At 41.7% G+C, this 27399-nt stretch overlaps 1 protein-coding gene across 7 annotated transcripts in view; it reads left to right on the top strand.

Annotated features, from left to right (window-relative positions):
- Window positions 1-27399, top strand: part of PSD3 (pleckstrin and Sec7 domain containing 3) — a gene marked incomplete at its 3' end in the record, with an annotated part of 568898 nt that overhangs the window by 260239 nt on the left and 281260 nt on the right. For 6 of the 7 annotated variants that reach the window (XM_081269548.1, XM_081269547.1, XM_081269545.1 and 3 more), the window contains 2 exons: window positions 14775-15885; window positions 19318-19713. In XM_081269548.1, the coding sequence (XP_081125674.1) occupies window positions 14775-15885; window positions 19318-19713 (1507 nt within the window). Of the gene's footprint in view, window positions 1-14774; window positions 15886-19317; window positions 19714-27399 lie in introns of those variants that run through there. The other variant, XM_081269552.1, reaches the window with a different exon arrangement.

Raw genomic sequence — 27399 nt, 5'->3', positions numbered from 1 at the left:
ATGAGGAAAGCAGTTTCTCAAGGATCATGGCAGGTCTCCTTCCCCTTGCAGGCTACCTGAATTTTATGCCATCTCAACCCAACCTTGCAGTTTGACATTTGTGCTTCCTGGGGGTCTCAGTAACACAGGGACACAACTGTGTTCAAAACAGATACAAGTCACTGACTTCATGGGCTGTCATTTGATTACATGCTGATGAATATAAATTAGCCAGTTAGCAGTGTATGAATTTACTTAGGATAATATTTGAAATGACTAGAGTATTCAATAAGAACTAAATTACATTACTAGTGGTACATTGTGGTCATTAAGTATGTTAATATGGCTTACATTAATAGGAAATAAATGTGTTTGTAAATAAGTTAACAGAAACAATCAACAAGGAAAAAAAAACTTTAAATGCTCAAACTGTACTAGGATTAAAAAGTACATTGCAGTCTAACGTAAAATAGTGGCTTCCTTGTTCCCTCTGCTCTTCAGCAAACTCACACATTCACTGACAACTAAATCGTCTCTTGTTTTGAGCTGTGGTCTGAGGGTACTTCTTGCTCTCCTTATCTTCTAATTGTGTATTGGCCAGGTTACTTAAACCATCTCTTTATTTTTCACAAAAAGGAGTGAATACCTTACAGATCACAAAGTTAAGAATGTTTTCCTGAAAGATTTTTTTTTTTTAAGAAAAAGAAGGAAATGGCCTTATGTCCAAATTCTTAAGTTTTAGAGGTGCTCTTTTGTTTATTTTGAATAACAGGGAGTTTTTTTTTTCAGAGAAAACACAAATGCCAGAGCCCCAGGAATACAGAAAGCAAGACTCAAAACAAGACAGGTGAGGGACGTGGCTCTGTTGTTAACCAAGTGCTGCTTCTGTGCACCTGTATAGCAGCGTGTCTGTGAAAGACCAGGGCATATGGAGCAAACCTACTTGTTGAGCTTTACTTTTTGAAATGATGAGTCCGGGACAGTGGAAGCTATTGTGAACTGCTGGATGGAAAAGAGACTTCGCATGGTACAGGCATTTACTTCCTGTGGTCACCAGCCGTTGTGTGAGGGGACTGTCATGTTTACACAGCCTTTGTAACAGCAGTAGCTTTGTTAAGCATCTCCTTCATCATGTGTTGGAGTTTTGCTTTCCCCTGCTTTTAACAATAGCTCAATAGCTTGTGGATTGGAAAGAATGCATCTACCCAGAGATGGGAAGAGCTTGAGATGCAGGAGGAGCATTTCACACTGAACCTCTGTTGTTCTGTTTGTTATAATAAGACAATATAGATGTGGGGCCTGGAGAAGCAGTGTGCTTTGCTTTTCCTTGTTTCCCACATGGTTATCCATTGACATTGACTTGGCATCAGAGAGGATGCAGGCTCAGAGGATGTAACAGTAGAAAAGCCCTAATAAAACAGCCCATTGTCCTCAAGTTAGCCTTTTGAAGCCATAGGGAAATTGTGGCCTTTAAATGTTCATTGGTTAGGATTATGTAAGTTGCATATACTAGGAAACTTGAATGAATCACTTGACCTACAGGTTTTTTTCACTCCACTGTAAAAGAAATGGGAGTAGGACGTCTCTGCTGGCTGATGGGCTTCTCTCTGCACAGGATGGCTGCTTCAGCTCTCGCCCCCTCTGTAGTTTAGGCTTAGGGAAGAAGGAGGTCAAGAGTGCCTGCCTCTCTCTCCCGCTAGGAAGGACCTTTCTTAGAAGGCACGCTCAGTTTCTATCTCCTTGGGAACTGGCAATTCGTGGATTGGTTAATATTTGTATAAAGCCAACAAAGGTTGACCTTTCTACTTTTTTTGTATAAAGCCAACTCTGAAAATATAGCAGCTCTTCTTGGCAAGGTTTTTGAAAAAGGAAGAAGCCGCCAATTTTAGTTAAAAAGTGTAATAATGCTGAAAGTAATGATAGCTATAGTTATAATAATAAAAATAATAAAATTTGAGCTTTTATTTTGTACTAGTAGCCACTCTGAGTGCTTTATGTGTTTATTTGCTTTAATTTAGTTAATCAGAATAGCCCCATTATTTTTCCTGGTTTTTGGATGAGGAAATTGAGGACTATAGAGGTTACGTAACCTGTTTAAGATGACATAATTGAAAAATGATGGAGTCCAGATTATATGTCCAGAGCATGTGCTTTAGTCATATAGTTATACTGATCTAACATAATGTAAACATTTATTATCTATTGCTCAGAGATAAGGAGAGTAAGCCAAAAGATTCTAGGATGTTGGTGCAGTGTCACACAAGGCTTTAGCACTAACTTTGCTACCTGGGCTCTATTTTGACTGTCCTGGTACTCTTTCTCTGGGTGCACTCTCTAACCTTTATCCCTTTATATTTGGGTCATTCTTCTTGAGTCATGGATATATTTGGCATGCTGTGGTTTTAAATCCTGAAAATTATGTTCCTTCTTGAGAATTCTTTTCTTGGCAGAGAAGCCCTCAGGAGGCAGTGCAGTTTGGTAGTGGAGAAGCTGGATTTGGGGGGCTCTCATGCCTGTGTTTGAATGTGCCAGTTTTAACCACGTGAACTTGGACAAGTCATGCACCTCTTTTATGTTTTAGTAACCTTGCCTAATAATGGTTTTGTAATCGTAGCTATCCCACAGGGCTGTTGGTAGGAACGGATGGGTTTGTAACAGTAAAGCTGATTGGTGCAGTGCTTGGCACACGAGCAAACGTTCTCTGCTCTGATTAGATTATTGTTCATCAGGAATGGGCACTCTAAATTAAGCCCAGTACATTTTCTAAGCACCTCTTGGGCACTTAGCAGATGTGTACAGAATGAGTGAAAATAACCGTGCATTGCTGGATTATCAGCCTGAGCGTCTCGTGCTGGGTGGGACATTGAAGTTGTAGAAGCTGTTATTTTTCATGTTTGTTTCAACAGCTGTTACCAGAACCAAGGAGCAATATTATGTCACTCATCTTGTGCTGCTTTCAGCCTCATTTTTATCTATGTAACCATTTGTTTTTATATTTGTTGTTTGTACTGAGACTGTGGTCTAGAAGTATTGTCTACTTCCACGGGTACCGTTAGTCATGTAAAAGTTTATACCATCATTTTTTTTTTAAATGGATGTTAATGTCTTTGAATCTTTTCCTAGTACTTTGAATCTTTTCCCAAGTACTATCAATTACCCATTAAATATTAATTTTATCACAGGAACAGTAATAATCATCAGTAAAATTGACTTTAGATGGCAGTGGCATTTAGCAGAGACACGAGGACCGGCACTGCAGGATTTATGTCATTCTACAGCAGCTTATGAACAGTGATTTTGCATCTGTCTTTTCTGTTTAAATAATACAAGAATTCAGCCCTTTTAAAGGGAACCTACCCGTCTCCGTTCACGTGTGTCATCCCTGCATCGGAGAAAATGCTGCATAATACTAGGATGACAGCCCCACCTCTGATGTCACCGAGGATGGTACAATCCTCTCGGAGCCTTCCTGGGCTTCCTGCTGCTGCACCAGGGAAATGGTTACATTAAAGCTAACTCCCGGCACCTCAGTTATCTCCTTGGAAGTAGTTTTCACAATTATAGAAAAGCCCTACGGTGGCTGTTTTCGGTAAGCTACCAAGGTAGAGAGAGACAGAGGCAGAGAGGGAGAGCAAGCGAGAGAATAGGCTGCCTCGCCTTTGTCAGAGGGACCGAGGCGCAGCTCCTCTCGGCTCGGGTTCCAAGTGCTCAAAGTGCTTCCATTGACATCACCGTGTGCAGAGCAGGGCAAAAGGGGCTGCCAGGAAATTTGAAACTAATTTGCTTCCAGTTGACTAGAACAGCATATTTGGCGTTAGCTTGCTTCTTTTCTAGCTAACTTTTCTCAAGCGTTAAACTGATGAACTGGGCATTTGCTATGATCAATGGGTAACTGCTGGAGCTACAGTAATCTCTGTGAGTAACCTCTATTTGTAGGTCTGTGCAGGCGAATATATATATATATATATATATATTTTTTTTATCTCTCTATCTCTTGTAAAATGCTGCTGTGACATTTTCCTTCTGTTTTATTGACTGCTTTTTGCTTGCTAGTCTTGTCTTCCGACCGTCCCGGTAGGAGATTCCTGGGGCTGGCCAGCCCGGGCTCTGCCAAATCCTGCCTTAGAGAAGAGCATCTGCATTAATTCAGGGATGCTCCCGCCAACTCGTGTCCAATTCCGCAATCACCAGAGAGATGCCACCTGCCCTGTAAAGGCCTTTGCCCAGTGCCTCACCTGGCTTCACCCTGGCATGTGTATTTTAGCAAATCTGAGCATTGAATTTACCTGCATTTTTATTTTTAAATAGAAAGCAGAATCTTAGCCTTACCTGTAATTTTACTTCCTTTTACCCTCCCCCTCCGGCGTTTCTGGGAACACAGAATTCTGTTGCCCTATTTCTGCTCCTTGTTTGTGATGTATTATATAGGCAGAAAGAGGGAAAACAGGCTACCCCTGCAGTGTCAGAACGACATCATGTTGTGGTGCTGGGTGGGATAGGGGAGGAGTTTCTCTTAAAGAACCCACACTTTTTTTCAGCTCTGTGCTTGAGGCTGGCTGTGTTTGAACAGCCTGGAGGAGAATGGGGTGGTGGCACCGGTAATGTTCTATAAACGCTGAGTTGATGCTGAGGTCAGATCTCTGCCGGAAGTTTATAAACACTTATTTTAATGCCTCAGTTTATATGCAGGAGTGTGTCTTTCCTGTGTGTCACTTTTATGGTAATTTCAGATTTATTTCTCAGGGAAACTGACTTTCAACTTTCTGTAGAACTTGCCATTGTAGATATATTTGGAGTTGTTCTCATTGGTTCATAGGCTGAATCCTGGGTGGAACTGTGAGTCTCTTATTGAGCATGAAAACTACTGATGGTGAATGTGGCTCAGATGAGGCTTATTAGAAACTGGTGGCCAAGAGAGGCTGCTTGTTCACCTCTGCCCCCACAACTATCTTGAGAGAGAGCAGTCAGGGAAGCCCACAGCCCTAGTGGATCACCCCTGCCAGCAACTCCAGCTGCCTGGCACTCATGATCACTATTTTAAAAGAACTAGATGGGATTTTGCAACATCAGTTTTAATTTCTTAAATAGTAAACTATGTCGCAAAATATTTTATCTACAAAACAAGCTGCAGTAATAGAACCACAGCTATATTAACTTTAGCAGGAAAGCCTACGTACGGGTGTGAGTGAGGCTATGGAGTTATTGAAAAGTGCAAACTTTGTTCATGTTTAAAAATATAGTAAACCCCCAGATGTCAGTGAAGAGAGAAATTTTAAAACTGGGGTTTTCAAAAGAACGAATTCCTAAGCAGGAAGAAGTAGTAGAAGATGGACAGAGTGGATGAACTCAGGAGCAGCTCTGATCAGAAGAAGCGCAGGCGTGGATATCAAACAAACAAAACAAAAAATCATGAGAGGTAGAGGAGACACAAAACCGGAATTCTGACGGGTTGAAAAAAGGAGAGCAGCTTTACAAAACACTGATATGAAGATAAGCCCAAGTTCAGATCCTGGGCTAGCATTTCTTCTCCGCGTGGGGTCAGGGTTCTCAGCCCAGTTGCAAGGGACTTGGCTTGAAAATTTGTGGCAGTTCATGCCTCGCTCATCCCACCCTTTGATTGTTGTTTGTAGGGCTGCTTCCTAGTTTACAGAGCTTCCTCCGAAACTGGCTGGAATGGTAAGCTACTGTCATTCCTCCAGGGAGTGGAACTGAATGAGAAGAAATGGGCTCTGAATCATTAGTATGTGAAATTTAGTTGGTGGTAAGCACAGCTGTAACTATTAATCACCGGGGAAGAGTGTCCAATTACTGGAACGTTCTCTGTTCGTGTGCACATGTAAAAGCCTGCATAGTGGTTGGCAGGCCTTTTTCTGGCTTTCAGAGTGCATTAAAAAAATAATTTGCCTGCTTTTAGAGAGTTAGTCAGTGTCCAGACATTAGCTAGCAGCGTCCTCAACCTTGTACTGTAGCTTTCTTCAAAATGTGGCTTATTAGGGGTAAAGTGTCTCCCAAAATATAATGCACTTAGATTAGTCATGTAGCAAATTCTCATTACTCATACTCATTTTCTGTTATTTTTATCATTCCAGATACATATTCTATTCCTGGGCAAAACTGATTAGAGTATTCACCTGTTTTTAATACAGTTTTTTCGATTGCATTGGAAATGGGGTCCATGAATCAGTGTTGCTGGAGGGGTTTGTTGATCTTTTTTTTTCACAGTTAAGTGTTTTAGTTACTTATAGGTGGTATGCATTTGAGATCTTTTAACTCTGCAAGTCTTGCTTTTTGTGTTTACTTTGTAAATTGGGCATTTGTCTTCCTTTTATTGATGAGTGAAATTTCAGACTCACAGGGTCAAATTGTCCCTCTTTTTCTTATCTCTGGGACTGAGTTCCTTCTTGACAGGTCTGGGGAGCGTGCCTTTAAGTAGTGTCTGTAAATTTTCCAGTGTTAAAATAATGTAAGAATTTATACTTCTCCAGTTCTTTTAGCTGATAGGCTAAGTTTTAAGGTGTTTACTGATACTTGTTAGGTAACAGCACCCAGGACATTAGGAACAAACACATGAAAACACAGATTTTTTAGTGGCTAGGGTTAGCCATTATTGATAAAGGATCAAAAATCTTTCAACTATCATGAAAACTCATAGAAAATAGATTATAGTCTCTTAGTGCACTCTTGATAGTACCTCATCAGACTGAATTTGCTGATGCACTTAATGTATCTAATAACATGAATTTTAAACTCTGGGAAAATACTCTGGTTTTTAAAAACTGGAAAGCTTTACCTTTCCCTCAGCTCTCTTCTTTTAAGCACTTATGTAACTTTTAAAAGACCACGTCCAGATGCTAAGGTACAGGGTCAAGTTCACAATTACAATTTAGCACTTTATGGTCCTTTGGAGTAAGTGTGAGTCATTGGCTATCATGGTGAGAGCAATTGGTGAGCTGTAGAATCAGGAGTCACCTTACAATAGAGGCCTTTCTCCTCCTCTTCTGTAGAGGGTCCCAAGGCACTTGCTTATTAGAGTGCAAACTCAGACCAGAGTGGCCCAGCTTTTCTCTAGGTAGGTATTAGAGATTGTTTTCTTAGAACTTTCTTTAGTTGTCTGTCTGAACAGTTGGACCTTTCAGTTAGGAGGTAGGAACTTGGGTTTATCTTTCAGAATAGAAAGTAACCATTTATAGGTTGTAAGAGCAACTTCTCGGCATTGTAGTTTTTTGGCCAGTGCTTCTCATTCTTTATTGTGTGAGAGTCAGCTGGGATTCTTGTTAGAGACCATCAGATGTTGATAGAGATAGTGTGGAGTGGTGGTCAGAGCCTGTGTTTCCAACATGTCCCCTGGGGGATGTCTGGGCTGCTGTTCAGAGGCCATACTGAGCACAAGGAGGCTCTCGGAGGTACTTCCAAACCAGACTTTCTTTGATGTTGGAAATGTTCTATGTCTGTTTGAGTGCAGTGTGGAAGCCATTAGTTATATAAGTATGGAGTACTGCACAAATTAATTTTCAGTTTTATTAAATTTTAATTAGTTATAAGTAGCCACATAGCTGGGCATGATGGGGTACGACTATAATCCTAGCAGCTCAGAGGCTGAGGAAGGAGTATTTCAAGTTTGAGGCTGGCCTCAGTGACTTAGTGAGGCCCTAAGCTACTTGGCAAGACCCTGTCTCAAAATAAAAAAGGTTGGGGATCTGACTCAGTGGTAAAGCCCCCCTGGGTTCATTCCCCAGTACCAAGGAAAAAAAAAATCCAAACAAACGAACGAAACCAGCATAGTGTTTAGAGAATAATCACTTGAAACATTTATGCTTAATAGTAATAGCCTATGTAGGATCATGCTGAATTCTACAACTGTGACCTCTACTGAACTTTGCAAGCAGACAGTGCACATAGATGGAACTACTGGGTGTAAGCTCCTTGATGGTGAGAGTCAGGTTGGTCCTGTCTGTTACTCTGCTCCGCAGTGCACCGTAGATGTTGGCAGAGCGAGCTCTGAAGTTGAGATAGTGCCCTTGTGTTCCCTGCACCATCCAAGCCTGTATTGGGGAGTAGGGGCTAGAACCTGGGTGGCACCTACATGTAGTGTCTTGTTTGTGTTTAAGGAAGCTTTTTCTTTTTGTTTCTTATTCTTTGACATCCTGTTGTGATAGAACATACTTTACTTGATTGATTCAACAAAAGCATTCATTTTGTTAGGTATTAGCATTACAGGCTCTGGGGATGTAGTGATAAAGGAAGTGGGCCACATTCTTGGCTTTTGCAGTTTATATTCTAGTGGCAACAGCACAAAACAAACAAAAACATCTCCCCAAACCACTGGGCCCAGGTTCTAGGAGATGTATGCATGCACAATCAATCCATGGTGATTCTTCTGAGGAATCTAGGTGTCAAAATGACATTATCAGAGTAATCTGTATCCAGTTACTCAGAATCAATTATGTGATAAACCTATTCAGGCTAATGGCTGAGGTTGCAAATATTTGTTATTTTGTTTTTCTTGAGCCATTTTCTTTTAAGGAGTCTGCTAGCCAGGGTGGAAGAAAATTTGTCTCATTTCCTGGCTCTCAAACAGGGTCATTCTTAGAAAGGTCTGTGCAGCCAGTCTTGTGAAGCAGGCTCATTTCCTCATGGTTTGAAGAAATGATGTCTCTATTCCATTTTATTACAGTCCTGTCTCAGAGTTGCAGTTGCAGAAACAGATGGCTCTTTAATACCCAACCCAAAGCCATCTTAAAACTGATCTTGTTAGCATTCAAAAGTATCCCATTTCTCCCTCAATATATTGAATCAAAGGAAAAAAATCTTAAAAAAATATAATTGGTGGGTTTATAGGTGATTACAGAAAAGCGTCTTTACCAAAGGACAGGAAGCAGTTGTTAGGAATCGGATCAGATGCACAAAGCAGCAGCTCAGGTCCCTGATGGAAAAGGCCAACTTCTAAAGAACCCGTCCAAGTACATATCCTCCACAAGTGTGAAAACCCTTCCCTCCTCTCTGCCCACATACTTCAGACGACATTTCCATTCTTTTAAGTGGAAGAAGAAATGCAGTTTAGCTATGAACTATTCATTAATTCACATTCTACTAGTGTGTGGTTTATATTTAGGTAAGCGCTGAAGTTCTTTTTTTATACTTAACAAGTCCCTTTTGTCACAGATATGAGACCAAATTTGGGCAGAACTAATTCAGTAAGGCCTTCTGGAGTAGAAATGTTTTGAGCTGGATTCTTAAACTTTAGTTGGAGATGGAGATTGACAGGAAGGTAAATGGGACACGGTAACAAGTTAGGCGGGAAGAACCCACCACAGCTGGATGAGGCCAAGCCACGGAAACACGGTGGACACACAGTGAAATTAGGGAGGGCTGAGAAGGTGGTGACGTGGGAAAGGGTGTGGATGCTGGCTGGAGCGTGTCCTGGGGGCCCAGCAACACTCGCTCCTTTGCTCTGTCTGTTCTGCCTTTGTTCTGGGCCCAGTGCTCCCTGGCTTTTGCCTGCGTTCCTGCCAGAAGCCTCAGTGGTTATTCCTGAATCCCTGTACGTCCTTCCCTTGCTACCAAGGTGGTCTTTGTAACGTGCCAAGTTGACAGGCTCTGACAACACCGATTTGGATCCTGTGTGTTCAGTACATAGCAGGTAGGCAGTCAGTGTTTGCTGAATGAGTGAAGTTGGCAAACAGTGGACCTTGAATTGGAAGTATCCATGGCCCTGTTTGAAAGGGGGTGAGAGAAAAAAAGTCTTAAAAGAAAAAAAATTGCTCTTTTTAAATATAATCACTCTAGTAGAGGGAGTTCCAAAGGAATGACTTCTGAGGAGCAAATCAGAAATTCTAAGTAAAGGGTTGGGATTAATATTTCGCAGATTTTATTTTGTCATTTAATGTAGTTCAAGTGGTGACAAGAGATGCAAACAGCAAAAATAAACTGCTCTTGTGTGTGACGGGGTGCTGTGCTTGGTGGAGAAGGTTGCTGTTGCTCTGTATCCTGTGACAAGTGCTCCAACCGAGGGAGAATGACCATGAAGACTGCTTCTATGTTGAAGCAGCCGCTGGAAGACTTTGCGTATCGTGTTTGCTGCTGCTGCTGCTGTTGGAAATGGTGGTCTCACAACTCAGCAGCACCAAGTTTTTCCCATGAACTTATTGCTGAGAGATGGGAGACCAGGAATGAGTCCTGACCCTTAGTTCTGATATAATACTGTGTTGAACAGCATTGTACTTGACTTGGTCAGGTCATTGAGCCTCTCGGAGCATTTGTTTCCCCTGGTCTGTCTGTGCTGGTCCTCGACTACTTAATAAAGTAAATGAAACTCCTTAGTACTTATTAGAGCAGTAAACTTAGACCAGAGGAGCAATAAGGTGGGAAGCCAGCAGGGTGTCCTGCAGGGCCTTGCCTTGGCCCCTCCCTTTTGTCTGATCTCTTGGTTTGACAAGTTGTCAAACTGTTATGTCAAAGAGCACAAGCAGTTGCCTACCGTGGATGCACTTGTTGCCGTCCCTGAGAAAGAGGCATCTCAGTAAAATTCTTAAAAAACGGGGCACAAGAATTAGTTAGTTTCTTTGAGGCCTCTCTTGTCTTTAATTTTCTTTTGTTTGCTTTTCTTTGGGCCAGTGTTTATTTTCATTGCTGTTGTAGATGACAGTTTAAAGCAGTCCACAGAGTGGACTCCCTCACAATGAGGCTTAACCTTTCTTCCCTTCATTGAATGAATCTCGCTGCGGTGTGCTTTGGGGTTACATGTGTACATGGCTTTGGTGGTCACTGTGGTTGTTTTTCTCTAAAAGCTTCATGATGGGTTAGAAGTTGTAGTCTTTTGAGGCTTTCAGATGTGAGCTGACTGTGTTCATTGGTTTCACGTATTTGTACTGAACATAACACACAGCTAAAGGCTCTTGCCATTTTTAAGAAGGAAAGGTAATTTCTCTCAAGTTGAGGGAAGGCTCAGTTAAGGAGAGGGAATTGGAATTAGGCCTTGGAAAGTGGGGGAAAAAATGATCATGCTGAGATGGGAAGAAGTATGTCAGGTAGGAAAAAGAGGTTGAGCAAGTCAGAGGATTAGAAAGTAGAGAGTGTCCACATGGGCAGTTTTATTTCCAGTATATATTAGAATTAAATAGAACCCTTTGAAGGTGTGTGTGCAGCACCCCTCTTTCACTTTGGAAGCAATGGCACAGCATATTCGAGAGGAGAGCTCTGAGAGAAATATATAAGAAAGATAGATTGGGGTCAGAAAGGAAGAAATCAAGCCACCTCTGTTCATAGGTGGCATGATCTTGTATGTAGATAATCCTAAGGAATCTATAAAAACACTATTGGAACTAAAACACAAGTTCATCAAGGTGCAGGGTATATGGCCAACATATCAATGAAATAGATTTTATTTCTTTATGCTAGAAATCAGTGATCTGGAAATGAAAGTAAAAAAAAAAAAACTTCACTGTTAGTAGTATCAAAAAAAAAAAGCCTAGGGGAATAAATTTAATGAAAGTAATCCAAAACTTGTAATTTAAAACTTCAAGACACTGTTGGAAGAAAGAAGAATAAATAAATGGAAAGACAGTCCTTGATCATGGATCTAAAGATACAGTAAGAATATGGCTAAGAATCCAGAACTCTATAGATTGATTACAGTGTCTTTCAGAATCTCAGCTGCCTGATAAGCTGATCCTAAAATACATGCAGAATGTATGAGGGGCTTAGAGTGGCCATCACCATCGGACAAAGGAAAAACAAAGTTAGAGGACTGTTACTTCCAGATTTTACTTGGAGCTACAAGATAATAGTCAAGATAGTGAGATGCGGGTATACAGATAGATATCTAGCTCAGTGCAGTAACTTGAGTGTCCCAAAAAACCTTTATGTTTATGAACAAGTGAATTTCTGCAAGGGTATCAGGACAAGTCAGTGCCAGAAAAGAATACCTTTTCAACAGATAGTGCCGGACGTCAGGATATCTACATGTGACAGAATAAAGTTGAATCTCTACTTCAAAAAAGTTAACTAGAACATAGATTGAAGATCTAAATGTAATAGCTAACACTGTAAAATTCTTAAATGAAAACAGGAGTAAGTCTTTGTATCTTTGGATTAGACAGTGATTTGTTACATGTGACATCAAGAGCATAAACAACAAAAGAATAATAGGTAAGGTTGGGTTAATCAAAATTAAACTTTTTTGTGCTTCAAAAGACATCAATTAAGTGAAAAGACAATGCACAGAATGGGAGGTGTTTCCTAAATATATATCTGATAAAGAACCTCTGTCAGAACATATAAAGAACCCTTACAACTAAACAATAAGACAAATAAACCAATTATAACATTGTCAAAGGATTTGAGTAGACATGTCTGTAAAGAAGCTACACAAAAATGCCAGTAAGCACACGATAAAAGATGTTCAATCTCATTAGTCCATGGGGGAAATGCAAATCAGAACCACAGAGATATGCCACTTTATATCCTCTAACCTGTGTAATAATGGAACCCTCAGACATGCTATAGGAATATAAAATAGAGCAGTTGCTTTGGAAAACTATTTGGCACTTCCTGAAAACATTAAACATAGATTTACCAAATGACCTAGAAATTCACTTACTCAAGAGAATTGAAGCTATATTTAGATGCAGAAACTCATATACAAATTTATTATTAATAGTAGCCAGAACATGGAAACAGCCCAAATAGCCATCCCCATTGATAAGTGGATAAAGAAAATGTTGTATTTCCATATAATGCAATATTATTTGGTGATAAAAAGGAATGGAATTCTGATACATGCTACAATATGAATAACCCTTGAAAACATTGAGCTAAGTGAAAGAAACTGGACCCAAAATGGCACATATTATTTGACTTGTATATTATATATGTAATGTCCAAAATACACAAGCCGTCAAGATGGACAGCAGATTGGTACTTACTAGGGACTGAGGAGTTGTGAGATGGGGAGGGATTGCTAATGGATTTGGAAGTTTTTTTTAGGGATATTGAAAATGTTCTGTGACGATAGTGGTAATACTTACATAATTTTGTGAATATACCCAAAACCCACTGGATCTTAAGAGGGGGAAAATTAGAGGTACTAATAATATATTTGGCACTGAAAAAAATAAATGCTAATATGCTACCATCTATTGTTTTTACATGTCTTCATTTTCAAATTAAGTGTTGGAGAATTTACTTCCTTTTCAAAAATTTCAGCGTGCCATAGCTGTTGGTTCTGTCTGGTGACATGCTGAAGTGCTTCTTAGATTCCATCAACATTTGATTCCAATTTAGCTTTAAAAATTACATTTCAAATTATTTAAGAAAATGGCATGTGAAACAACATATACCCTCAGGTGTGTTGTTACCATTTATTAAATTTTAACACATGGAGGGTACAACGTGTTAAATCATGTTTCCAAGTTGCCTTGTTTTGTTAATGACTTAAATTAAGACTCTCATGCCATTTCAGTGTATTTATTTGTACATATATGAAGTAATTTAATAACTAAGAAGGTTGTAACTCTGTTGTGGTTTAACAGCAACAAATGTCCTCCTTCGTAAAGTAGAAGTGAGTATATTGTATTTCTAGTGTAGATACAGAGTCACCAAAACCCAGTTCAGGAGAGATCGGTACTGAGGCTGAAAAGATTGTAACTATTATCTGTAAACCCCCAATTTAAGTATTTTATGTGTCAGTGTCCCCATTATCAGTTCTCACTGACTTGTCGTTTTAATAGGAAAATGTAAATTTGATTCATTATAATAAATGTAGCCTAATTTAATATTGTTTTCTCTGCTTCATTTGTTGCGGTTCTGCATAAGATAATATTGAAATTGTACGCAGTTGGTGATCTGATGTGGAATATTAAAAAGTCAAAGTCATAGAAGTAGAGGGTAGAATAGTGGTTAATGGGAGAGGGAGGGGTGGCATTGAGAAGATAGTGGTCAAAAAATGTACATTTTCAGGTGCAGGGAATAAATCCAGGAGATCTATTGTTAACCAGGAAGTTTTAAACAAGGTGTTGTACACTTGAAAGTTGCTAAGACTTGATTTTTCATGTTTGCACCACATTCAAAAAGGATTATAAAGTTAATGGATATATGAGTTGGTTTGATTTAGTCATTTCACAATGTATACATTTATCAGAATATCATGTTGGATACCATAAATACGTATAACTTTCATTTATCAATTAAAAAATTGAACAGTAAGTCTGGGCTTTGGGGATCCTAGATGTCTTTTCAACTTTCCGTTTCCTATTCCATGTTGGCTGCACTCTCTTTCTTCAGGGGTATTTTGAAGGCCATTTTCTTTCCCACTGAAGTTGTATAGTGGAATGGGGAGACTTCTGGCTAGAAAATATACTGACTTTTTATAGTGTCTTTCCTCTGAGATTTTGTCTCAGAGCTTGTCCTGCACATTCATAAGGCTGTTTGATTGTGACCAACATAAGTATTTTATGTTGCTGTCTCCCCAGTGGAATTTGGAAGATGAGACTTATTCATTTTAATCTGTTTTTGCCCTTGAAGTAGCAGAGTTACTGCATGCTAATGCATGGGACTCTTATCAGAAGCAGGGTTAAGTACGGCATGTGTCATTGGATTGCCTCCTGTGCTGTGACATGCATGTATGCTAGCAGGGGTGGCTATAAAGTAAGTATGAGAGCCACAGGGTGTTGGAAAGAGGCGTAGTGAAAGAATCAGATACCTAAGTATTGTCAAGAGCTAATGTTGGATACCGATGAACACATATGAGAGCCTGGTGTCCAGAAATAAGTTATGTTTCTCTTCTGTTGTATCCACAGGTGATCATGGAGGAAGCACTTTACTCCCACCGAATGTCACAAATGAATTTCCAGAATATGGGACCATGGAGGAAGGCAGAGAAGGCCTGAGAGCTTCTTTGGAGTTTGATGCAGAGTCTCTGCCATGCCACCCGCCAGGGCCACGGGGGGTCCATCTTCTTGCTGGCCAAGGCTCTGGGCTCAACAGTATTACGGAAGGACCAAAAGATGTCATTGAAGCCCCCTCTCAAAGTCACCTCAAGGAACAAAGTTTACAATCCATTGACTCTCTGATTTCTGCTCTGAAAGACACAGAAGCCAGAATAGTTTCAGGAACATTACAGGCTACAAAGGTACTGGACAAAGATGCTGTTTCTAGTTTTTCATTTCAGCATGTGGAAAAAGAGCTGGACACTGCCAGTCATAAAACACAGAGAGCCTCCAAGCCATTCTCTGTTGGCCGGGAACCGTCACCAGATACAGTTCTTCCAGCTGAAGGAACCACTGAGGAAAATGTTTATTTGAGCATCCAGAAAGATCTGACTGCACTTGCACTATTAACAGGAGAGACCCAGGCTGAGCTTCCCCGGGTAACTACTACTGGGAGAAAAGGGGCTCTCTGTGCGTCCGAGCCAGCTTATCCCGTGTCCTCCCTACGGAGCCCAGCAGTAACTGATAACTCTGCAGGCAGCGTTGGCTTTTCAAAAGAGCAGATTTCTGATGCTAGGAGAGAGCACCCGGGGGGATGTGATCGAGGCTCCCTGGGACGTGCAGGCCGGATCAAGCATGTGGAATTTCAAGGGGTGGAAATACTGTGGACAGAAGGAGGGAAGAGAGAGACACAGGCTCCTGCTGATTTTGAGACATCGCCGGAAAGGACAGCCTCTCCTGTAAGCAAAGAGTTTTCCAAAGTGCCAAGCCATCTCATCTCAGCTGCTGCTCCCGGCCATTTAGCTGGTGTAACTGAGCGTGTTTGGGATGAAACCTGGAAAATCCCCTCGAAGAGGCCTGGCGCTAGCTCAGGGAGATTTTCCCCTGTGCCTCTTGCTGAGAGTGGCGAGGATGAAGTCTTCCTCAAGGAAAACAGACAACATCTTGAGAAGAGAGCTGAGCCGGAGAGAGACAAGGGAAGGTGAGCTCCCAGAGTCACCTTGCTGTCTGTGATGCCTGGTTAGAGAAAGCCATCGTCCTGTGCTTGACAGAACTCAACTCACAGTACCGCAGTTGCCCCTTACCTCAAGTGTCACTTTCTGAGGTTTGAAAATATTAAATGGGGCATTACAGAAATAAGCGATTCCCAAGTTTTAAATAACTTTTATTATAGTATATTGGTATAAATTCTTTTATTTTATGATTGTTAGTTTCTCACTGTGCTTACATTTATTGATTAAATTGTATCATAGGTATGTATGTTTAGGAAAAAACACAGTATTCTTGGAATTTGAATATTATTCTTGGTTTCTGGCATCTGCTGAGTGTCTTGGAATAATGTGTCCCCTGCAGATAAGTGGGGGACTGTGGTACTCTGGATCCTCCTCATCATAGAATGAAAGAGAGGTGTCCTAAGCTAGGCCCTTCTTAGATTCCAAGTTTATAGGACATTAAGGTGATCTTGTAACAAAGTCCATTAGGCATGGACCAGGCAAACTTTCAGAAGAGACCGTTGAACTCTTCGTTGAACCCTTAGTTTTGCAACTCCATTTCACTGATATTGTATTGTATTCATCAGGTTTTGAGTTTTTCAGCATCAAGGTAACTAAAGCACTCCATAGTTCTTTGAAACAGTGTGAAAAGATTTAGACTCTTTTGTTGTATCTCACGTAGTCACTGTATCTTAACTCAACCATTTCTTGGGTACAAATCCCAACGGCTGCAGTGTAGTGCACACCAGTTACAATGCAGCCTGCATTCAGATGTGAACCCAGAAGTTCTGGATTGGAGTTGTCCGTGTTTAGAGAGCACATTTCAAAACGGCAGAGGAAGACTCTGTAATTCATTTGTTTGCAGAACTCACATGGGACTCCCTTCTTCTCACAAGTAGTATGTGTTCTGATTTGTGGCCCTGGTGTCTAAACTTGGTATGGCATGATATTCATCCTGGGCTACATTTCTGAGATCCGTACCAGCTCTGTGCTTGGATGAATGGAAACCAGGACCCACTGACCACCTGTGTTCCTGTGGGTAGAATCATTTGCTGTGAACTGCACTGGAATGTGCACCCTCGTCCCCTGTCAGCCCTCATGACACCTGTGTTAGAGCTTATGTAGGAGCACATCTCTGTCAAGGGGGAAGTGTTCTTTGTGATTTGAGTTTTGTGTTTGTTCTATACAAGGAGATGTCTGCTGAGACCTGTGCTCCTTTAGGAAGACCGTTAGGATCCTCTCCCACCCCTAGCATGTAAAATCTCCAGGGCTTCCTCAAACCAGCCTTGATACGTAGCATATGGCTTAGTATTTATATTCCTGTCAGAATGTGTATTTCTGTTCAGATTATTAATTCATTCTTTCTTCTCTTTGCTTCCATTCTTTCCACAAATATTTCCCCACTGTTTACTGTCCTTGACCCTGTGAGATGCTGGGCATAAAGGAATGTTGAAAATTGATAGAGTCTGTGGTCACTGTCCTCGTGGAATTGACCACTGAGGAAAAACACTTTTCCTGTGAACACAGTAATTAGTGTGGGATCACAAATCGTGCCAGGTACTATGAAGGAAAACAACAAAGACACGTCAGAATAATTTGGGTGGAGGGGGAGAGGCTCGTTCAGTTGATGGCTTAGCTAAGGCCCTTTTTTGGAAATGGTCATTAAGCTAAGATCTGAGGAATGAAAAAGAGTTAGCCAGGCTGTGGGAAGGAGCATCTGCATAGAACTCTGTGTCTTATTCCAAGGTCAGTGGGAAGACCTTACGAGATATAAGCCCAGAATAGAATTTGGTACATGGTGGACCTTCCACAACTTAAAACACAACAAGAACAACTGCATTGTTGTCTTCTGGTAATAACTAGAACTATGGGTTATTTATGAGATACTTAACTTATTATTCCTATCTATAGGAATTGGAGGCTCAGAGAGGTTCAGTAAAGTTGCTTAAAGTGACATACCTAGTAACTGGCATAGCCAGAATTAAGCTCCAGGTTTTTCTTCTCCCCTCCACCCGTCCATGATGGATATCAATCCCGGGCCTCATGCATGCTAGGTAAGAGTTCTGCCATGGAGCTATATATAACTCAGCCCTTTTTCTGGCTCAGCCTCCTGCTTTTACTACTGATCCACCTCACCAAGTTTTAAACTTCATTTAGTAATACTGATGTTCATTTTTAGTATTTGAAAAACATGTTGTGTATTTTTTATATTTATCTGTCAAAATCAGTGTCCCACCCAGTTTATCAGCTGTAAGTTGGTGCTAGCCTCTTTGGGTGGCCCTGGAGTTACCATGTCCCTGGGCTTTTCTTAGGTCATTCATGGTGGGGAAGTTTTGGACCTGTGCTCTCTGCAGTGTGGCTTTGTTGTCAGCAGAGGGCAGCCCTTGGATTCTGCTGAAGTCATCCTTTTCAGGACATTTGTTTTTATTTAAATCAGAAAGTATTAATAACTGATGAAAGTTTAGTGTATTTTTAGAAAATTATTTTTATTGCTGCATTAAAATTATACCTAAAAGTGGGATTCCTTATGTCATATTCGTACATGTACATAACAATTCGATCTGTTTTATTCCCCAGTACCTTCCCTTTCAGTTTAGTGTATACAGAAAATTTACTGAATCAAGTTTGCATGGTATGTTTATCTGCTTCTGTCATAATTAAAAATGATGGTAGTTGTATATGGTCAGAATTTGTGGAGCATAGCTGAGAATTTAATATTTTATGCAAATATTCATTGGACCAGATGCATTCATACATTAAGAAACTGGTTTGAAACTTTATTAAATTATTTACAGTGTAGTCACATGTGTGCTAAGAATTTTTTTTTAACCCAAATGTGTTTCATATCTTCTTTCCTAAATATGTTAACCAGTCATGGTGGCACATACCTATAATCCCAGTGATTTGGGAGGCTGAAGCAGGAGAATTGCAAGTTCTAGACCAGCCTGGGCAACTTAGCAAGTCCCTGTCTCAAAATAAAAAAAAAATAAAAATAAAAATGGCGTGGGATGTAGCTCATTGGTGGAGCATTCCTGTGTTCAATCCCCAGAACCTCCAAAAACTTAAAAAAACCCTTAAAAACCTAAATATGGTTAACACACAAGTTCAGTGAATATGAGCTATACCTACAGAACATCATTTTTATTAGATTGAAGCAGAAAAAAAAAATTAACCTGCCAGGCTCGGTGGCACATGCCTGTAATCCCAGAGGCTTGGGAAGCTAAGGCAGAAGGATCGTGAGTTTAAAGCCAGCCTCAGCAAAAGTGAGTTGCTAAGCAATGCAGTGAGACCCTGTCTGTAAATAAAATAGGGCTGGAGATGTGGCTCAGTGGTCGAGTGCCCCTGAGTTCAGTCCCCAGTAGCGCCCCCACCACCCCCAAATCACCTAGTATTGAAATTCTTTACTCTTATTTTCATTCTAGGATCCTGGAGCAGGAGGAGCACCTCAGGGGCGAAGATGATGAACTGCTTGGGCCAGGGTACACTGAGGACTCCACTGACGTGTACAGCTCCCAGTTTGAGACCATCTTGGACAACACTTCTTTGTACTACAGTGCAGAGTCGCTGGAGACACTCTACTCGGAGCCAGATAGCTACTTCAGCTTTGAGATGCCCCTTACGCCAATGATCCAGCAGCGCATTAAAGAAGGGGGTCAGTTCTTGGAGAGGACCTCAGCGGGAGGACATCAGGATGTCCTGAGTGTCTCAGCAGATGGCGGGATCCTGCTGGGCTACTCTGGCGGGATCACCAACGGACTGAATGATGCCAGCGACTCCATGTACATGAAAGGCCACCCGGAGATGGCCTTCTGGGGAAGGTACCAGACCCACTGTCGCTCATTTTGTGGGTGGCTGTGTTTGTAGAATTCTTTCTTTGGGAAATAGGAGTGTGGACTATATTTTAAAATCATTTGGGCCAGTTTCTCTGGATATAAGCAAAGGATGTGAGTAAAAAGTAATTTGGGTTTTAAGGTCTGGCACAGTACACCTTCATGGTTTGCCAAATTGGCCAGCTGTGTGCCTTCTCTTCTGTGGTGTTCCCTGGATTACCTTGTGTAGATACTAGCAAGTGCTTGTGGGTGGCCAGGAGGCTTGACAGCGGCCTCTACTGTGACAAAAGAGCTGTATTCTGCACCAGCATTTCTTGGTGACAAGGAGCAGGTCATTGGGTTAGTCCAGAGATTCCTAGGGATTTGGGTTTGATGGTCACTAGACTCTTTTAGCCCTTTATTCCCCAAGATCCTGTTCTGTCTGGCTGTCTTCCTGTACATTAGATGGAGGGGAGGATCTGATACAGATGCTTGATAAAGCTGATTCTTGGCAAGTCTGTAAATACTTATTTTCTCTTTCTACTTCAGGATTGAAGTCTATCTGGGAGGTAAAATGACAGATTATATCGGTTACATGCACCATCTCTGTCATTTAGGGATTCCTTCTGCAGCTGTGCATTACCTAGCATTTCATTTTTTTCTTAACCTTCACTTTCAGGTCACCTGCCTCTCATTTAGCATCTCCATCAGTAGTCAGAGAACACTAAAACTCATACATTTTATGAATTTAGTTTTGATATTTTTTTCCCTTGTGTATTGTGTATTTAGGTGGTGGTGGAGGGAAGGTTAAATAGGGATAAAGCTATATAAGAAAATCGGTGCTTAAAAAAAAAGTCAGTGTGCGTACTACAGGTATCCAGCAAATCTCTTTTGGAACAATTGACCCTGAGTTGGCATTTTCTATAACTAGTTTATAGGTTTGTGTTTTATTGGATGAGCAAATTCAAGGCTGGTACACTGTAACATTGTAGTTCCGCATTCTCCTGTGAAATTGGTTGTGGGTGTTGGTTGTGGGTCACAGAGAATGAAAAGAAGGTCTCAGAAGCCCAAGACTCGGGTCTGAATTACTTGGACAAGCCACTTACTCTTTCTGAAGGTTGATTTATTTATTTGCAAAATGGGGTCTGATACCCTGTGTGTGGTGTGACCGTGAGATTGAAAGGGTTGACATGGATGAGCACCTAGCACAGCGCCTGGTATGAGTAGGAGCTTGGGGAAATGATTGACTCTGAATTGGGCATCTGTTAAGTCCAAGTTTGGGCTTCCTATATCTCTGAGTGGAAGGTGTCCCCAAGGTGTGTCCCTCCGAATAGGGTTTCCCTGAAGGGTCCCTGAGGGGAATGAGCTCTGGGGGTTTCCTTGAGGGTCCCAGAGGGGGAGGGTGTCCCGAGGTGGGGAATCCTTGAAAAGGGAGTGTGTCAGAGAGTGGGGTGTTCTAAGTGGAGGCACCCTTGAGAGGGGATGTTCCCTAGGGGAGGGTGACAAGTTAGTCCTTTGCTTCCTCATCATCTCTGGTGACTGAATTGTGACAGAGTGCTGTGTGACAGGCATGTAGATAATTTCCTCTCAGTTCCAACCCGACTTTCTAGGGTGAATGGAAGCTGTTTACATCTGATCAAAACCAGGTCAGGAACTGGAGGTGGTCTGGGCTGAGAGGTTTACTGCAGAAGCCGCAGGGAAGGTGTGTCCATGAAGGTATGAGGCGAGTAGTGTCTGAACAGGAGGGAACTGGAGGAAAGCCACGGAGAACAGGAAGTGGCCATGGTCTGGGCAGCAGGGGTGCGGGGCATTTAGCACGGACAGAGTCAAATCCTTAGCATCCTGGAGTAGGTCATAGTATTTTAGCCTAAGATTTACTGGCCTAAATTCTTCAGGCTGTCTGGAGATGAAGTTTCAGCTGTGTCACCCGCATCATCAGGCCGTGATACCTCGCAGTGATAAAAGTCCAAATTCTAACACTGTGGGAGATGTACCTCAGAGGCCAGCCAGCCTGCTTCTCACCAGTCCTGGCCCTTGTCCTCCAGGTCTCCTGGCTGGCGGTCATTGCCCTGGTCCCCCAGGGCTGCAGCCACATGGACAGAGCAGCTTGATGGGACTCCTCATTTTGTATCCTTTGAGTTGACATAAGATAGTAAGTGGTTGTAGGTGAAGGAAGTTTTATTTTGAGGTATATATTTATGTTAAGGTTAAAAGTGTGTGTGTGTGTGTGTGTGTGTGTGTGTGTGTGTGTATGTGTGTGTGTGTGTGACAGAATGATCCTAAAAAGTTTTAAAGGAACTAAAAAGGTCTCGTATTTTTCTTTACCCCCCGCCCTTTGGAGAAGTTGCAATCTCAGAAGAATTATGTTAGTATTGTGGGCTGAGGAAGTACAGTTTGAAAGGGTCTTAGATGACCTTGGGTTTTTTACCTTTTTTATTTTTTAAATTTATGAGTTCTAACCAGTTATACATGACAGCAGAATGCTCTTCGATTCATTTTACATAAATGGAGCACAGTTTTCACTTCTCTGGTTGTACACAAAGTAGGGTCACACCATTTGTGCAGTCATACATGTACCTAGGGTAATGATGTCCATCTCATTCCTACCCCCATTCCCCCTTGACTTTGTTCTATGATAAAGAATCGGTGTCCCATTTTGGTGGGGAGACTTACCCAAAGTCACACGACTCTCTACTGATGGAACCTTTGCACAAGTTCAAGTCACCTGGTGCCTAGACCTGGCCTTTTCGCTGCTCTCGGTGCCTGGTCTTTAATGTCATTACTGTTTCTTTCCATCTGCTCTGTTTCATGCCATGTGTCTTCAGAAATAGAAACTGGGTTGGTCTCTTTTAAAGAAACTAAGTTTTAATTGGAGCGCTGGTGGTGGTTGGTGTATTTTTTTATTTTTAGTTGTAGATGGACACAGTGTCTTCATTTTTATGTGGTGCTGAGGATCAAACCTAGTGTATCACAGGTGCAAGGCAGGCCTCTACCACTGAGCTACACCCCCAGCACTGGTGGTTGTTTTTGATGGTGGTTGGGGCGTGTTGTTGAGTTTGAGGGAAAACTTAACAAGTCATTAATAAACCTGTTTCCATAAGATTTTAAAGCAATCAATGAGCAGCCTTTTTAAAACATCCCTCTGCAGAGGTAAGGAAGTTGGCTTGGAGGTATTGTGCCTGCTGAGGAAATCCAGCCTAGATTGCTGACTGCACAGTAGTCAGTGTAATTGATTGCCCTCAGCCAAGCCCTGAGGGTCAGCTCCAACTCAAGGAAAAGAATATCATCCAATTTTATTAATAAGTACAATACTTACAAAAGAAAGGTGATCAATACAACAAGCTGACATGCTGGGTGCTCCATTTCTGTTCATGGGTCTCCGGTATTCCTGGGTCCTAGGCTGAGGTCTGACCACATGGGCTAAAGTGAACTCTGAGGAAGGGTTGAAGAAGGAACAGTGAGACTGAATATCCCCCAATAATGCCCTTTGATATTGAGTAGAATACTTAAGGAAATTAGGCCCATCTGAATTGATGTTAATGTATACAGTCTTGGTTGTTAGCTAGTAGAAAATATTCTAAGATTACTTTAGCCTAGTCTCTAATTGTGCTTTTATATAAAACCTGAGGCCCACGGGTTTTATTTATTTGGTAAAGCTGTGGTGCTTTAAGTCTCTTAATAAACTGGAAGAAAGAATGAAGCTATTACTGTTCTCAGTTTTCAGACAAATTAAAGCACAGAGAGTTTAAATAACTTGCTCAAGGTTGCACAAATGGTAAGAGGCACACCCAGCACCTGAACCCAAGCAGTAAGCCTCCAGAGCCCATGCTCTTAGGACCTGTGCTGAATTGAGCTCTTCAATCAAGGGGATGACTGATAATGATTGCATGATGGATCCTAAACAGGACCAAATACCTTCAACAAAAGCAACAGCAAAAATATTTGTTTTGGTATTGCTTGGAAATATTTTTAAATCCTTTCATATTTTAGTATGTGTTTTTTACTTTGTCATGAAAGATTGTTTCAGTGGCAGTATTTGACAGTGATTTCTTTTGAGCATGTGCTGATGTTATTTTATTCCTTTGTTACTCTAAAGAAAGGTGAGAAGCGGGGGAGTTGCGATGAGCACTTTGGAACATCCTCTTTCAGATACAATCTGGAGTTAGCTGTGCTTTCGTAGCCATAGGGAGATCAAGTTCTTTCCTGCTGCTGTCCCTACCCTAAGTCCAAGAAAAAAATATTCCAAATCTATACTATTCTAATAGCTGGTTGGGAAGAACATTTTTTTTTGAGTATTTATCTCACTATTTGTCTTTGATTAGTGTGTACCTTTGTGATATCAAATGGATCACTCTTGATAAGGATAAAATGCCTCTTTTAACGTCTTGGAATCAATCTGGACAGAAACGATTCTGCCAGGTGCTGGAGACTGATGGACCGCTTACCAAGGAGCTGCCTGTCAGCCGGGAGACAGCTTGCCCTGCCGTGTGTGTAACACAATATTTTAATGAAGGGGCAAAGAGTAACATCTCCTCCCTTTGTGGTCCAACTACAGGCACTCAGGCTGCCCAGGGTCAGCGGTGCTGTGTGAAGTCCAGTCACATGGCTCCCAAATTAGAAAGGATAGGGACTTGCAGTTGTCTGTGTTCCAATGGGTTCCTTTGTGTCTGGGTGCTTCTCTTGCGCTGGCTTATCAGCCGAGGACCACGACTCCAATCTGTAAGTTCTGACCCAAAGACCATAAGGCATGGATGTTGTCATTGTGACCACAGAGACCCGAATGTTGTCAGCTTCTTTTAAGTTTGGGTTTGGACAGAGAGGAAAAGAGAGCAAATGCAGTAATGTGGCAGGAACTTCTCTTCTGGCTTTTTAAAACTGCTTTTTAAAATTACCTTTTCAGAGTAGTAGATGGATTCTATGTCTCCGCTTCCTAGCTTTTCCTTCAGATATCGAGGAGTTTGGGGAAGGGGTGGATTGCATCTGTGTGCAGCTGACAGGCCTGAGGAAAGTGCTTCAAGTGTTCAGTCCACTCTGAATTTGGTGTTTGTGGTTTTCTGCTTCCTCCTGTCTCCCCTACCCCATCTCACACGGAACGCTGGTGTTCAGAAGGATCCTCTGTCATCTTTAGTTTGTCTCTTTCCTTCGTGCCTTTCTGCTTAGGAAGAAGTCGCATGAAATAAGAGTCACACAGAAATTTTTTGGAAGTATGACTTAAGAAATTTTTCTGGCATCCCAGTATAAAACCAGAAAAAACATTTTCATACACCATATAAATAATAGTGTGGGGTTAGCTGAGCCGCTGACAGGGAAACTATTTTGACTTCGTGACGTTGTCTCTAGGGATCTGGGTGCCCAGGGAGTTCCCGACTCTCCTTCTGTCGTTAGGGTTAGGATCGGGAAGCTGCGCTGCCTCGTGGTTCATTGTGGGCTGCTGTGGCTCTGTTCACTTCTTTAATTCTTTTCTTCTATGGTTTAGGGAGGATCTCATTGTTTTTTCTTTCTAGCTTTCTGAAGTGGATGTAGTAGTGAATTTTGATTTTTTTTTTTTTTAACCATAGAGGAGGAGTTCCTGCTCAGTGCTGTGGGTGGGGTGGGGACTCCATTAGGGTTCACCCACAGTGGTACTCGATTTTGAGTCCTGTCTCAGTTACTTACTGGGTGTGCAGTTGTGAGTAAATACATAAAATCTGTATTCCAAGTGCAAAAGCAAATTAATAATACCTACATAGAGGAGGGAGGGGCAAGTGAGGTGAATCACAGGAAAGAAAGTTAAGCCGACTAATACTATAGTAGATGATGATGAAATGACTAGCAGTAGCACCTAAGGAGGAGCCATCATGCCACTCCCCGAGCACCCCCACTGCCACCCGCCTCGGCACCCAGCCTTCCCAGCCCTAACCCTTCTGAGACACTTATTTCTGGATTTCCTGAAACATCACTTCCTTTTTATAGAGTGCAATGCACTGTGGTAGGTGGAATTAACATGTGGATTACTGGCAGCTTGATCTTGGGTAGGTTGTTTCATTCTTGAAACTCTGATCCTTATCAGTAAAGTGGAAATAACCTTTCCAACCAATTTACAATTCTTATGATTTTGTTGGAAGGATTTGCTAAGTTCTAGTCAGGGAATATTCATTCACCTTCAGTTTATCACAGTCTTTGTAGTGGTCTAGGTCATACTTTATGGAATAATAAGGAATTAGGAAAGAAAAAGCCTGGTAAAGGGAAAAAAAATTAAGACACAAGGATTTGGTTAATGTTTTACGTGTAGTATGTGGGGGGCTGACTCAAACTGCTGGTGCATTTTTAAGCAGGTTGGCTTACTGAATCAAGAGGCAGTCGGCAGGAGTCTGGGAAAGAAGCAGGGTTTGTAGAACACCTTGGAGGTCAGCCTTAAGTAGGTTGAGTTTGAGGAGTGTGAGGGTCTTTCATGGAGGGTGTTGGGAATGTGGAATCGAAGGTCACTAGAGAGACTTTGAAGGCACCCCTCTCCCAGGTGATGCTTGCAGCTGTGGGATTGAGGAAGCACTCACTGCAGGGAGTGAGCTGAGGGTGGGCTTGAGAGGTGCCCGCATCCAGCACAGAAGAACACCTGGGCCCTTGTGGCTCCTCACACTGTTTTGTAGACGGTATGCCCTGAAAAGCCAGTTTCTCTTCTGTGCTTGCCTCCCTTCTCCACTGTGGGCCGATGTCAGGGACCCCCGTGGGGAAGCGCGGTGCTCTTTGTTGCTTGTTCTTTCTGGGCCCTTCACAGGGCCCTAGCTCTGGTGGCCATGGACTGTCCATTTGTTGGGTGCCTCTTGTATAAATTTGTGATGACTTAGGAAGTGGTCCTGGATTTGAACTAGTTTCACTCTCAGAGATGTTCTGATTCTGTGGTTTAAACATTAAACAACCAACCATATTTCCACGGGTGCTCGTGGATATTGGCGTGAAGATTAGTAAGAAGCTGGCTACCCGGGTGATCTTTTATCAAAGCTGACCTCAAATGATAACAGACATTGGGAACATAAACTATTACAAGGAAAACCATGACCTTAAGTAAAAACTGGAATGGTGGTTAGTGTTTTAATGGGTTGGGATGATAGATACAGCAGCCTTCTTATTCATACATCCGGGCAACTTTTAACTTTTAGAGAAGTGACAACATTGTTCTTAGCAGAGGTCACTTAACACCAGGTTTGTGTCCCTGCATGACATACATTGATCCTTGGTTTGGGGAGGGAAAAAGACATGGGTCTTTCCCATGTAAATAGTTCTCTGCAAGTATTCTACCTAGAATCACAAATTTGCCTGAAACTCCATTGGGCATGTTTCCAGTGCTTTAATCCTGTGTTTCTTTTTGATTTCTTAAAGTGTTTTATGAACAGAGGTAGGGTCGGTCCATGTTGAATTGGCTTCCAGCAGGGCCTTCAACTTCAGCACCAGCAGCAGGCTGTGGTGGTGGTGCTGGGGAAGTTGACTAGAATCTTTCTCACTGATGCTACTGAAGTTTAATATTAAACTCTATAAAAACCAATATTAGAAACATGCTGTGGCTTCCTAATCCCCATGCTTCACATGCTGTTTCAGGTTCCTTCCTGTGCCTGAACCTCCATGTGCTAGTCTCTGCATCTAAAATTATGAAAGGAAAGCTTTATAAATCAAATGCACCATACCGCTGAAATTTTCTGACCTTTTTTTACTCATCATCTT

This window comes from Spermophilus citellus (assembly GCF_964194105.1).
Source record: "Spermophilus citellus genome assembly, chromosome: 16".
Taxonomy (NCBI): domain Eukaryota; kingdom Metazoa; phylum Chordata; class Mammalia; order Rodentia; family Sciuridae; genus Spermophilus; species Spermophilus citellus.
The sequence above is the reverse complement of the archived record's forward strand: the minus strand, read 5'-3'. Positions and strand labels throughout refer to the sequence as shown.